Raw genomic sequence first — 13,503 nt, forward strand, 5'->3', positions numbered from 1 at the left:
CAGATGTAACTTGGCACAACTGTAAGAAAGGTTATGCTTAAAACATTAAACGTAAACGCGAAATTAGATCTTTAAACGTACAAACTCTCTCTTACGACAATAAACTAACGTTTAGGCTATACAGTATAGGGAGCAGTCTTGTAGGAATTGAAAGAATGATATATTAACAAGGTTTAGCGTCATATTTTATTCATCTGTCGTATGAGTGCATCTGGCGAATGCCTGTCGTTTACTGTACATACTCATCAATGAAGTTCCTTGGAAAGTAATTTTTGACACGGACAGTTGTTATGATATATAATATTTTCAAAAAAAATATATAACAGATAAATATATTGTTGAATCAACAGCAGAATCCATGCATTTGAAAATGTCCAGCATAAATATCCATAAAAAGCAGTATAACAAGCATTAAATAGTCAGCAATATATGAAAACCATACCACACAACACCATAACACAATACCAACAAAAAACATAATACAAAAAACAGTGAACAAACTGACATCCTTAGACACAACTAAAAGATTCCATCAAAGATTCCAAGGAAGGCCTCTACTTCTCTGTTGTCTTCTACTTGAGTCCTTTAAATGAAGAATAAATAGAATCGTTATCTTTTATAATGTTCAACACATGTAGAATAAATAATGTTTCTAATGATGTGTTTGATCTGTTTTATATGTGTCTCTACCTGGTATTTCCAGTCACATTTTTATTGTTAGGGATAATGTCAGTCTTCTTGGAGAAGAAATCAAACCTTCCTCCTGAGGAGACTGTTTCTATGTCACTCGGTTTGGAAAACGGCAGAGTTGGTGCATTTACTGTTGTTTCACTGAAGGCTTTCTGTATAAGGTCGGAAATAACAGGTTTTGGTGTTTCTGGTAGGACTAACAAAGACACAGTCTGACATTGTAAGTTGTCACAGTTACCTTGTCATGGTGATTCCACGGTGCGGATGCCTGGTGGTGTGGTCTGACTGGAGGAGGGGTTACTGACATCTCTGGAATAACAACTGGCCTGAAACACAAGCATACTACATGTCTTATGCAGACTCACAAGTTATATGTAGTATCAAAAAGATTGTAGTCCTTGTGACTGTGACACATGTCTGTAGCTTGGCCTCACCTTACTGGGGTACTAGTCATAGTGAAGCGTGGTTTCAGTTGTGCTTGAATGGGAGGAAGTGGTGTTGAGTAGCCTGAAGACAAAAACGGTGTTACTATAACTGTATGTAGTGATCAATCAGGCAAAAGGGATGAGAGTCGATTCAGATTCATTTTTACTTCCTTTTACTGTTATAATTCATAACTTGAAAATACCTTTTGACTGAGTATCTACCTATTGACTTGCTGCGGTCCACTGCCAGTGTTTTGGCAGTGCAGGGCATCTCACTAGCATGTACCAAGTTCTCCTCGTCAAAGTCATCCCAGTCATCCCATTCATCTCCCAGGTCAAAGTTCACGTTCGGGGTGTGCAGTGACGAGAAGAAGCTGCTGTCGTTGCCAGAACCAGTGCTGGGACTCTCAGCGTAACCTCTGTTCTCAGTGTGGTCAGCTGGTTCACTCCACACAGGGACACCTGAAGAAAAGAACACACGGTTAGGCCTGGTTGATACATTTCCTATCACATAAGTAAGCTGTTGCGATAAAAAGTAGTTGAATGCCATGTTAACATGACATGTATTGTAACCATTCACACACTGTTTGATTAGCCAGGAGTGCTACATAATGCTTTCTGGTTCTGTCAGTGTGTTGTGAGCCGGCAGCCATACTTTGTGACAGGGCAGGGGTTTGGATAGCTGGAACCGCCTCCTTCTCTACACCCATGGTCTCATAGATATCTTCTAGGTAGTCACCATACTCTGCAGGATTCCGAACATTTCCAAGTGTATTTTTTAACACCAGGAGTGTTTATTTTACTTGTTGAGTGTCTATATACACTACCAGTCAAAGGTTTTCGAACACCCCCATTTTTTCAATTTGTATTGAAATGTAAGCAGTTCAAGTCCAGTGAATAACCTGAAATGGTACAAAGGTAAGCAGTAAACTGCACAAAGTTAAAACAAATTGTTTAGGTTTTTCAATTAACAAAGGAAGACAGACAGACATTATAACCTTTTTTACTCTCTTTACTTTAGATAGAAATTGCACCTGGCAACTGGAGGAAACTCTGACAGGAAGAGGTCTGGCAGACCCAAAGCCACAACAGAATCAGAAGACAAGTTTCTGAAAGTCAACAGCATGTGTGATAGGCGGCTCACAGGACAACAGCTTCAAGCACAGCTTAACACTGGTCGAAGTAAGCAAGTCTCAGTTGATGGTTGAAATGCTGCAAAATGCTGTGGTAGCAGTTTTGGTTCAGGGTGCCACTCACTCTGTGGAAGTTGCCGACTCTGGATCCAGAAAAAGAGCCCCCAAACCATCACTTTCAACCATCAACTTGTGCTTGAAACTGTTGTCCTGTGGGCCACCTATCACACATGCTGTTGACTTTCAGAAACTTGTCTTCTGATTCTGTTGTGGCTTTGGGCCTGCCAGCCCTCTTCCTGTCAGTTTCTTCCAGTTTCCAGGTGCCTTTTGATGGTGTAGGAAACTGTACTCACTGACACCTTGGCTTTCTTGGCAATTTCTATCTAAAGTAAAGACCTACACTTTTAAGGGTTATAATGGTCTGTCTGTCTTCCTTTGTTAATTGAAAACCTAAACATTTTTTTTATACCTCTGGCAGTTTACCGCTTACCTTTGTACCATTTCAGGTTATTCACTGGACTTGAACTGCTTAAATGTCAATGAAAATGTAAAAAAAGGGGGTGTTCTAAAACTTTTGACCGGTAGTGTAGGTCCACTCCCTATATAAACACTCCTGTTGTTAAATGAACATTGAAATTTGCTCTGCGGCACAGCGTCCACTTGTGACACCAAATATATGATCTGTTGTGTTTGGTTGTATTTGACTGGCAGCCTTGCAAAATCAGAAGGTGAAACCATATCAATTGCTAAAATCACCATTAACAATGACGAAAATGCATTAATTGTGTGTTAGTAGTTCTGCATTTTTTACCATTGTCAAAGCTTTCCTGATATGCCAGTTCTTGAGTTGTAGCAAACTCCTCTGCTGATTCTACACTCTGAGCACTGTGGTACCTTCAAAACAAATACAGGTAAGCGAATCACTCCTTTTAACTGCAATAATTAATGTAATTTGTCAATTTCATCAAGAAACGGTTTATGGTCAGTGGTTGTATGGAGTCAGAGTTGGTATCCGTACATCTTCAGTTGTGTTTTGCAACAGGAGGAGATTCTTTACCTGCTGACACTAGGTAGGGTCGGCTTGGGTTTATATGAGAACCGCTGCATATTCACAGACTCACTGTCACCACACGTTCTCATCTAAATATCAGAGAAGGTAAAAAAAAGAATGCTTTTCCCAGTTTTAGTTAACAAGAGTAGTTCACACGAGTGATCAGAATCATAGTAACGGAAAGAGTTCACATTTCCTTGACCTTGAGGCGCTTGACAGGAGTCTCAGCCAGCGCATCGCTCCTATTCTTCAAGTCTCTAAGGTAGGTGGAGAAACTCGACCCAGGGTTCACAGGCCTCTTCATAACCCTGGGCACTCCAACTTTGCCTAGGAAACACAGCCCCGTCCAGAGAATATAGAACAACATCAGAACCATACAATGAGTCAAATATCATTTCTCCATGATTCTGTCAGACCACTGGATGTGGAAATCTGTTTGAGTGGCAGCACTCACAGCAGTCATGGCCACACAGATCCTTGTTTTTGCAAAAGTGGTTGCACTGCCTTTTGCCAGGATCTGGTTCTGAGAGGCCTATGTTAAAGCAAGACACAAATCAAACACACATTTACTGCAGTAAAAAGCCTGGCTATTTTCATGGATCAATGTCAATAATAGTTTCAAGATATAATCCATATCTGTTTTTACATTAACGTAGGGCAACAGACCTACCCTTTTCTGTCTCACATATGGATGTGGCATTCCTCCCCTGTGCAGCCGCCCCAGCCTGTGGAGCTGGGGGCTGGGCTCTGGGCCCTGAGCCCTGGGCTCTCTGATGGCTGGTCAGGGCTCTCTGCATCCCAGGTGGAGGGGGCTCCATAGGTTCAGCTCCGAACCTCTTTGCTCCAGAATAGAAGGCACTGAACTTCTGCTGAATGTCCAGTCCCACTATAAGACAGAGCATGGCATAGCTGAAATAGGGCAATGATGGAAACATGGTAGAATGTTTTATTAGTCTGAAAAAGTATGGGTTGCGGGCGTTGATGTAAAACAGTAAAGACGTCGTGTTGATGTCCAGATTCTATCTGCCCTACCGTATTCTGAGCTGATCAGATTCACACTGATCTCATCTCCTTTTGAAGCTTTTGCGACCTCTATCTTCTTGGACCAACTGCCAGATTTCAACAGCATCGAGTCTCTGATGAAAGAGAGAGAAGGGGGGGGGGGGGTTTATGTGATGTACGTGTGTGTCTGTGGATACATCAGGCCATGAAGGGACACCATGTCTTACGAGAGTTTTTGCAGGAAGACCACGTTGTTGTCACAGTCCCCAATCAGCAGGGTGACATAGTGGTGGTCGGGAGCTGTCCTCTTAGACAGAAGATCCTCACGGTTCTTCAGGTTGACCGTCACCACGATCTCGGCAGTGGCAACGCTGTATCTCGGAAGCTAGGACAGAAAATCATCGAAGAATCTTCTGTCGAATCAAACTAAAACCTACTAAATTGTATAGATTTTCTTTGGATTGTAAATGTAGTGCAAGGAAGTAATGTGACAGAATTTTCACCATGCATTATACCTGCTCCAAACTAGCTTCATACTTGGGGAGACCGATGATGGACTCTCTGATTTGGTTGCCAAATGGAGGATGTCTGTTGACAATCTGGCAATACCAATGTACTTAATCAGTGCTGTGAAACTGCTGGAAATAGATCAGTTCAGTCATCCATACTGTAACATATCAGTGGTGAGATCTCACCAGCTCCAGTTCTCTGGCGTTGGTTTGCTCGATCTTGTTGAAGGTGGTGAGGCCAGCATTCACCAGGGCAGTCGAGAGGGTCAATCCTGGAACAAAGATGAAAGTGTACTATTACACAAACTTTAGATTTGAAAATGGATCTTTTAGGTAAAATAAACAACATAAGGTAAAGAAAACAATATGAGCATTAACACATAAGCATTTACTGCTGATGTTAACACTGAACCTATTTTCTCCAGTTGCTTTGAAACGTAGGGTGAGTTCTCCCACAGCTTAGCCCTGAAACACTTGGCCAGGATCAGGGCGCTGAGAAGAGCAGAGAAGCCGGTCTTGGAGCGCTGGTTTAGGAACTCTGCCAAACCTAGTGAAGGTCAAAACAACAGTAACCATTTATGACTAAAAAGCCTTATTTGAACTTGTTCTACTTATTATTAAGTCTCACTGCTATATTTCCATCACACTCAAACAAAAGTAAATACATACATTTGCTGATTCTGACTCCATTTCTGAAGATTTTTGCTGTATCCTGGGTGAGCCCAAACTCCTGGATAGGGATGGAGCTCAGCTGAGCCTGAATCAAGCTGAAGAGAAGAGAGTGACACACAACTGTCAACTATAACTGGAACTCCCTGCTTGCTTGAATAAGCACTACAATCACCCAAGCTTGACATACCAGTTCACTTTCATTTCGTTGTTTTTGATTTTTCCTTCCATGGAATACCTGTTAAATAAAACATACACTTTTAGTTGTGGAACCCAAATAAAATTAAAATAAAACATTATTCCTGTTGCTCTTGTATAGTACCTACTTCTGACCTGACCTGTTCACTCATTCTAGAACATGTTCTACTCTGACCTGATGGTGATCCTGTTCTTGTCCTTGTTTAGAGTGTTCAGAGTTCTCTTCTCATTAACTCTCAGCTGCACATCAGAGAACTCTTTGCCCCTTGCCAGCAGTTCAATCTGGGTGAAACACCAGCTTTGATTTGAGTATTCCCGAATGATAATCTCAATTCTCTATGAATCTTCATCAAGTTTACATATTCATGCCAATAAATGACCTGACTAACAACAAAAGCGAAGTAATCTAAAGCAATTCCTACCATCTCAGGTAAGGTCTCTGTTCCAGACACTTTGCTGAACTCCTTCATGGTGTCGAAGGCTACACAGTATCTCGCCATCAGCCTGCCTCCCTCTGAGGAGGACAAGAAACATGAGATTCCAAGGTCGCCGACGCATCTAGTCTTGACTGAAATATACAACGAAACTTGAAATGATGGACAATTCAACAAGAATGGCTCACCTGTAGCTTTGATGTTGACATCTTCATCCATGGTGACCAGGTCTATGGACGCCAGCGAGTTGAGGTTCTTCAAACAGAGCTCTGAGGACGAGTAAAAAGAGAGGCACTCACTTAGTTATTGAGGACTTTTTACAAGAAGTCTGCAGACTTCCAGGAAAACATTGACAGCCTACCTTGCAATTTGGCTTCAATTCCACGTCTGTCCAGATCACTGGAAAACCCTGCAAAAAGCATCATGAGAAGCTGTTTTCTTTGTCTCTCCGTGAGGCATTGTTCAACATGAACTTTGTCTTTTTTCCAAGAAGAAGAAACCAGAGTTTTGAGAAGAGAGGCTGTGTCCTGGTTGCACCCCTTACCGTAGTGTTTGGGGTTCTTCAGGGCTCGGATGTAGAGGAAGGTGGAGCGAATCCAGTCCAGGGCCATATGGACGTCAGAGATGGTGTGGAGGACGATCTCAGCATTCAGGTGCTCCACCAGGTGACCATGCAAGCTAGGTAGGACAACAACATTTGGGATGCCGAGTATTGAAGAGAAATAATAATATATACCGGTATATATAATAATAATAATAATAACAATAATATGTATGGTCTAAGAGCAAGACCGTGCAAGTTAGTCCATACCTGCTCTCTATGATCTCTGCCCCATTCATGAACTGCATGTACTTGTCTTTGGTTTGGGACTTGGTCATGATCACTGCAGTTGCCGAGGAATCAAACTAGAAACACAGCAAGTATTTCAAAACAAAATAGTTGCTGGTGCTGATCCTGTGTAGACTGGCTGCGATGTCACCTTCTTCTGTGTACCTGCGGCCGGCCGGCTCGACCAATCATCTGCAGCATGTCGGCCTCGCTGTACTCCTCGCAGGAGCCCCCGATGTAATGCATGGTAGACTTGACCACCACCAAGTGGGCGGGCAAGTTCACGCCCATAGCAAGTGTGCTGGTGGTGACTGAAACACAACAATCGGTTACCACCATTTTTGCCATTTAGGGATATCTCCCCATCACAAACCTTCCCAAAGAATACACACATCTGGTAATAGATTTTATTTCATATTTTCCCATTCAATTATATTACATACTAAAGACTGGATAACTGTTTTAACACAGACTGTCTGTGTCTGTTTTTATCTTGATGCTTGTATCTAAATGAGAACAGCTATGACGTGGTGTAGCAGGTGTCAGAGGGTGTAATGCTCACACAGTACAGGCAGGTCTCCCATGGTGAAGGCCTCTTCAATGCACTTCCTGTCTGACATATCAACTCCGGCATGGTGGTAACCAACGCCCACCAGCACCAGATCTGGACAGGTTCAACACAGATGGTTACTAAAAGCCTTCTCGCCTGTGAGGATCCTCCTTGGACATTCACAACATGAATCTCTACCCACCTCTGAGTTTAGAATCTTGGATGGAGTTTGCATACTTTGTCAACCTGAAACAAGATTACCAGCAACTCTGGTTCAGTGTGACTGACAAGAAGTATGAAGTTATGTATGCCTGGCTGGTTCCTGGTTCCTGTATGGTTATTATGGTTAATGTATGCCTGTTTCCTGGTTTTGCCAGATAAACAACACCAGGTACCGAATAACTAGGAATGGTTCACACCTCTGCTTATGCTCGATGCTCATGATGAATCTGGCATCCTTGGCCAGGACAGTGGCCGACTGCTGAACTCCCTTCCTGGTGGAGCAAAACTGTAGGAATACAAGGAAGCAACGTCAACCACAGTCACACTTACTGAACTGAAATGAATACCTTGCCGTAGTGGAGTAAGAAACCGGGGAGAGAGGGGTTCCCACCACAAGAGAAGGCTTATGGTCTGAGTAGGTCTGAATGATGTTGGCCATCTTGTAGTTGAGCGACAGGTCAAACTTGAACTCTGTCTGGTTGCTGCTGCAGGGAAAGCCCAGCACCACCTTCCTCAGTTTGACCGGCCGGTGGCTCTCGTCCATCTCCAGACAGGTAGCAGGGCCTCCAGAGTCACAGAGCCAGTCAGCTATCTGCACACACACAATTACACAAGACGAACCAAGAAAGAAAAATCAATCCAACATTCCAGCGTGACTGGTGCACTTAACAACCCTTCGTGTTGTTGTCTTCTGGCCATTTACTTACGTCTGCGATGTTGGGAATGGTGGCAGAGACGGCCACGAACCTCATCGAGAGGTCTGCCTGGGGGTTCTCAGAGATCCTGTAGGCGTGGACTGTTTTCATCCTACTCACCACCACCTCCAGTGTGGCTCCACGAGTCTTGTCCTTCACCACATGGACCTGAGAGCAGAATGTATCAAATAAGGATGAATGAAAGATATATCTATAAAACCGATCACATATGAAACTGTCAGTAACACCTTTCCACTTTTCGATCCAGGTGCTTGTGATAAGGCCTTAAGTTATTAAGTCTTGTCAATAACAGGCATGCAAACAGGTCAGGTGTAAAAAAGGTGAGAACGATACGGCGAACCCCCAACCCTCTAGGGGGGATGCCCCCGGAAGAAACTAGTATTAACACATCATTACTGTGCAGTTGCCATTTCTGAGGGACCATTAAACAGGCCGAGTGTGGAGCTGACCTCATCAATCAGAAAGAGTCGGACCAACTGCAACAGGCAGTTATCCCTCCACTTCCTGGTCATGCTGTCCCATTTTTCCTTGGAAAAATAGCGTCAAATACTTCACAACCATGGCATGTTAAATTACATGCTAACACGGTGCTCAACAATATCACCACAATATTTCCCTCACTGGTGTAGTCATAATGATGTGGGCATCCTGAATCTCAAAGAAGTCATCGATTTCTGTGTCTCCTGTCAACTCCTTGCAGCTAAGCCCCAGAGGTCCAAACTTCTGTTTCCAATCTTCATACCGCTGGCTGCACAAAGCTTTGATGGGGGCCACTGAGAAGTATGTAAGACTGCATTATTAAGCTCTTGTGTCTTGTTATCCATTACCATCACCAAATGACCATTTGTCATTGATTTTCAAGATGGAGACAGAGTGCTTACTGTATACAGCTTTGACATTTCTCCAGGGCTCTGAGGTCTCCATCAGTAATCGGGTGATGGCTAGCTCAAACAGCACTGTTTTACCAGAGCCAGTTGGGGCACAAGCCACAAAGTTCTTACTTGTGTAAAGGACCTGTAAACAGTTAGATGTGTGTATTATCATGTATGTATTCTGATAGGAGGAACCAGCAATGCCCATCATTAATTATTCATGCTTACATCATCCAGGGCTTTAGACTGGACATAGTTGAAAAAAGGGAACTCCTTGAAAACAGATCTGAACTTTGCAGCTGTGGTTGGGCTGAGGAAACATTCCAAATACATTTGCTTTTTATGCATCACACAGGTTTAAACATGTATGCTCTCATTCTTTGAAGTAAAGGATACGGATTTCAGACACTGGACGGAGCACTCCAGCCCCAGAACTACCTAACAACAGAGGATAAATTGCAGAAACAAAGTCTTTAATCCATAGGCCTTGACAGGCCAACCCATCAAGGCTTTAAAAACACCATCCAGTGGTCATCTTCCATCATTGCAGTGCCACGTAAAGTATTATTTTCATCAATCCAGCATGCATATAATTTAGACATTAAATAATTTCCATTTGATCACGTTTCTATATTTCTATCCCTCATCATATTTGTCATCATAATGCACAGCAAATTGATGGAAACACAGTGAAAAAAGATATGCCGTCTTTTTAAGGGAGCATTCATGTTTTTTTATTTCCGAATTTCCCTTCTTTACACCTTAATCTATTTGGCTATTTGGCATCCATTTAAAAATGCAGACAAGCAATCAGTCTATCTGAACTGCACCTTGAATGTGGAGGGGCTGGGGTGTCATGGGTAGAACATGAGCCTTCTTTGTCCCCTTTTCCTGCATCGGCTGTGGGGGACCTCCCGCTGCAGGCGGGCCCAGACCTGGGAGGGGCCTAGGGACAGCAGCTGACTGGCTCACCGGCTGAAGCTCTGTCGCCATGGCAACCTGGTGGTGAAGGAAAGTTTGTTCTCTGGGCCTTGGCTGGCTTCTGTGGTCGCTGCTCACGTCTGTTTCTTCGCTGTTCGATACCTGCCCGCTTGGGGGTTTGAACAAACTGTCATCATACAGGGAGAGATAGAAAATGTTGATAATTAATTCTATAATCAAATATTGATTATATTTTTCTCTTAAAAAAAATCTGTACATGATTAACTTTCTTTATAAGCAGGCTGCAGTCAAGACACTCATAATTGGTCCACTTACCTTCTCCTTAGAGGGGGGAAACTTCTCGTCTCCAGCACATGACAGGAATCCTGTGGGGTTTCACTGCTACCTCTGTAACTCTTAGCTTCGACCTCCCAGGGGCTATACCTGTCTTCCTCCCCAGGCTCTTTGCCATCATCAATGTTTGGAAAATGTGTATTTCTGATGGTGAATTTGTCACTGCCTTCTACTCTTTTCAGTGGTGGGAGAAATTTCTTAGACTTCTGAGAGAAACCTGTGTTAGAGGTGAAAGGAGAGTGTGTGTGTAGTGATTTATGAAACAGAATCTAATTGATCCTATTGCTGGGACCGATTGTGCTGAGACACACCTCATGATGCTTGAACTTACTGTATGATAAACTCTCTGCCTCTCTCTGAATGTCCTGAGTCGATGGAATCTGGGAGTTGGAGGGAGGGGGTTCCAACTGCCAATGCCTTACCTCTTGACAAAGTGGCTTTCTAAAGACAATTGGAAAGTGACAGGTTGAATAGATATTATATCTCTATTATATGTCAAGTTCATACCACTATATTAGTTCCTGAATGCCAAGTCAAGATCCTGTGGGGACTAATGTGGGAAGCTGTCCCAACCCCGGAGACCACTATTCCTCCGAGAGCTGCCAAGTCTCAGATATGTTCCTAGTTTTATACTCACACTTTGTGCACAACTGGCCCTTCAAAGAAAAGGCTTTCTAAGGACAGGCTGCAGTCTTCAGGGTCCAACATCTCCTTAGGTCAAATATGTTATGGTCATGTGATCCATATGAGGAGAGAGGGAGGAATCTAAATATCCATGTGAATTGTTGCCTTGATATAATTTGATAGTCATTGTTGGTATGCCTGGTTGGATATCATTCGTTCATGCAGCCATGCACTCTATTCTGTTCATATAACTAACTTATTAACAGTACTGCTTAAACTGATAGTGGTGCCACACGTAATCGGTGAGTCATTAGTTCTAGTACAAAATGTGCTAGTACAGACGGTTGTGCTAGCCACTAGCTTGCTAGCACTCATTGTCAAGTATCAATTAAATGCAGTCCTTTAGCACACTTATACGCTCTATTGATGGCCTACTATCTGGCAGATATTGTACTTACTTCTGTACATGGATTAGCGTTTCTAAATTCCCTTTCAAAAAAGTAACTGGTTAGCTAGATAGAACAGCCACGGACAGGCAAACTGGTATTTTAATTATTGAGGGAGTGGGCACGAGACTACTGATCTTTGACCGCGCATCTGTCCTATATGGCCACATGTAGTAGCCTATGTTAACCCTCGTGCTGCCTTCGGGTCACATGACCCAAAGGTTCATAACGAACCATCATTGTGTTTACCCAATTTTACCCAATACAAAAACAAATAAAAATAATTTTCTTCTAACCTTCGCAATGTGGGGGGTCTGAGACAGCCCGACGGTTAAAAGAAAATGCTTCACTTTGTTTTTGTATGCGGTAAAGTTGTCGCAATACGACGGTGGGTCACAATGACTGATGGGTCAGAACGACCCGAGGAGAACACAAGGGTTAAACACGTATTTTGCTGATGGAAGTTCATGTATTAAACTATAATCATTTTAAAACCACGAGGCTTTTGGGTACTGACCGCTCTTTAGTATTTGACCTCTTTATCTACCTAGGCCTACCTTTATCTACCTAGGCCGATACATTACTGGTGATGCTGTCAGGTGGGCTGGTCGAACGTCCAGTAGGCCTAGGCCACTTACTAAACCAGAGACAAAATAACAAGATAAGGGAACATAAGGTGTAAATTATCAGTGGATGTCTGATATCCATTTTATAATCTATGGAAATAAACGTTAGATTTTAGTTCATTCTTTCATTCAACTGTAACATTCATCTGACATGAATTAGCTCCCGGTATGCCATTTGTAAAATATTTTTGCAACCACAGAACTCATTTGTATTTTATTGATTGATTTGAGAGAGAGAAATATAAGGTTGTAGGCTACTTGAGCTACCCATTGGAAAGTAATAATTAAAGTAGCATATTCATTATAGATTGTTTTGATTGATCCTCTTATATGCACCCAAAAAATTAATAATGAAATCTGGATTAGGCTATATTCAAACGTTACAATTTAACAATTCTTTGTCACTGGCACTGATCTTGCAATTATGTGTTTGTGGACAATGGTGGTTTACCAGAGTGAAAACGGAAAATGTCAATACCATTATTGGGCGCGCCATTTTAATCCACCATTATTACGAGTTTTATCAACAATTGGGATTTATTATTAACCCAAATCTAATACCTTCTAACTAAATAGATTGTAATTAACTCGGGATATTTCATACCACCTAGTTGGATAAAACGATATTTTTCTTTGGGGGGCAAAGTTTTACTAGGGCATCAATAAATGCGACATCAGTTGCTGCTCATGTAATAAAAGACAACATTGTACCAAACAGTTTGGAGACTGTGGAATTTTTATTGTAAGGGAGGTTTGTAAATCTAAACGTTTAATTGGAATTTGGCAGTATTGTTGTTCGTGTACCCTCTCTTATCAATGGTTTAGTCCGCACAGACCACTGAGGAAAATGGCGACTGTGCAATGGATGGAAGACGAAAGTGAGAAATAATTTAATGTAGCGGTTAAAGTGCACATTGACTGTATTTACATCGTACAGAGGTGATGTTGACTATATTATTCTACAATGTAGTCATGTATATTTATTGCCGAGGCATAGCTGATGTTTTTATGGTATTGTTTTTAGTATTGAACATAAAAAGACTATCGTTAGCTAGCCATCTACTGCAAGCATCTAACAACACATCATCATGATTACCGAGAAAAAGCTAGCCAGCTTCGCCTTCAGCTAGCTGGAGCACCTTTGCTTACTTGGGCTCTACAAAAACCCTTACTAGCTTGCCGTTCTTTTGAACGCAGAGGTTGGGATTCCATGAATTGTACCAAGTGGGTCA

The 13,503-nt window shown here is 42.4% G+C and overlaps 2 protein-coding genes across 2 annotated transcripts in view; one reads left to right on the plus strand and one right to left on the minus strand.

Annotated features, from left to right (window-relative positions):
* Positions 1-177: 177 nt before the first annotated feature.
* hfm1 (helicase for meiosis 1) lies at positions 178-11,283 on the minus strand. The gene is made up of 39 exons (XM_062480838.1): positions 11,213-11,283; positions 10,907-11,016; positions 10,558-10,792; positions 10,131-10,408; positions 9,697-9,738; positions 9,529-9,599; positions 9,310-9,442; positions 9,050-9,201; positions 8,878-8,955; positions 8,420-8,575; positions 8,104-8,304; positions 7,910-7,998; positions 7,693-7,736; positions 7,503-7,604; positions 7,106-7,251; positions 6,923-7,017; positions 6,656-6,789; positions 6,473-6,520; positions 6,300-6,380; positions 6,100-6,191; positions 5,853-5,959; positions 5,670-5,717; positions 5,480-5,577; positions 5,223-5,357; positions 4,997-5,082; positions 4,817-4,900; positions 4,529-4,686; positions 4,332-4,435; positions 3,970-4,185; positions 3,754-3,831; positions 3,502-3,626; positions 3,306-3,388; positions 3,060-3,142; positions 1,771-1,860; positions 1,338-1,577; positions 1,125-1,197; positions 929-1,016; positions 691-842; positions 178-583 (listed from the first exon to the last, which is right to left on the minus strand). The coding sequence occupies exons 1-39, from the start codon at positions 11,281-11,283 to the stop codon at positions 520-522; spliced, it is 4,470 nt and encodes a 1,489-aa protein (XP_062336822.1). The 3' UTR covers positions 178-519.
* Positions 11,284-13,118: 1,835 nt separating this feature from the next.
* znf644a (zinc finger protein 644a) overlaps positions 13,119-13,503 on the plus strand; it is a 5,122-nt gene continuing 4,737 nt past the window's right edge. The window contains exon 1 of the mRNA XM_062481498.1: positions 13,119-13,149. Within this exon, the coding sequence (XP_062337482.1) occupies positions 13,119-13,149 (31 nt within the window). The remainder of the gene's footprint in view (positions 13,150-13,503) is intronic.

Source organism: Osmerus eperlanus, chromosome 16 (genome assembly GCF_963692335.1).
Source record: "Osmerus eperlanus chromosome 16, fOsmEpe2.1, whole genome shotgun sequence".
NCBI classification, from domain to species: domain Eukaryota; kingdom Metazoa; phylum Chordata; class Actinopteri; order Osmeriformes; family Osmeridae; genus Osmerus; species Osmerus eperlanus.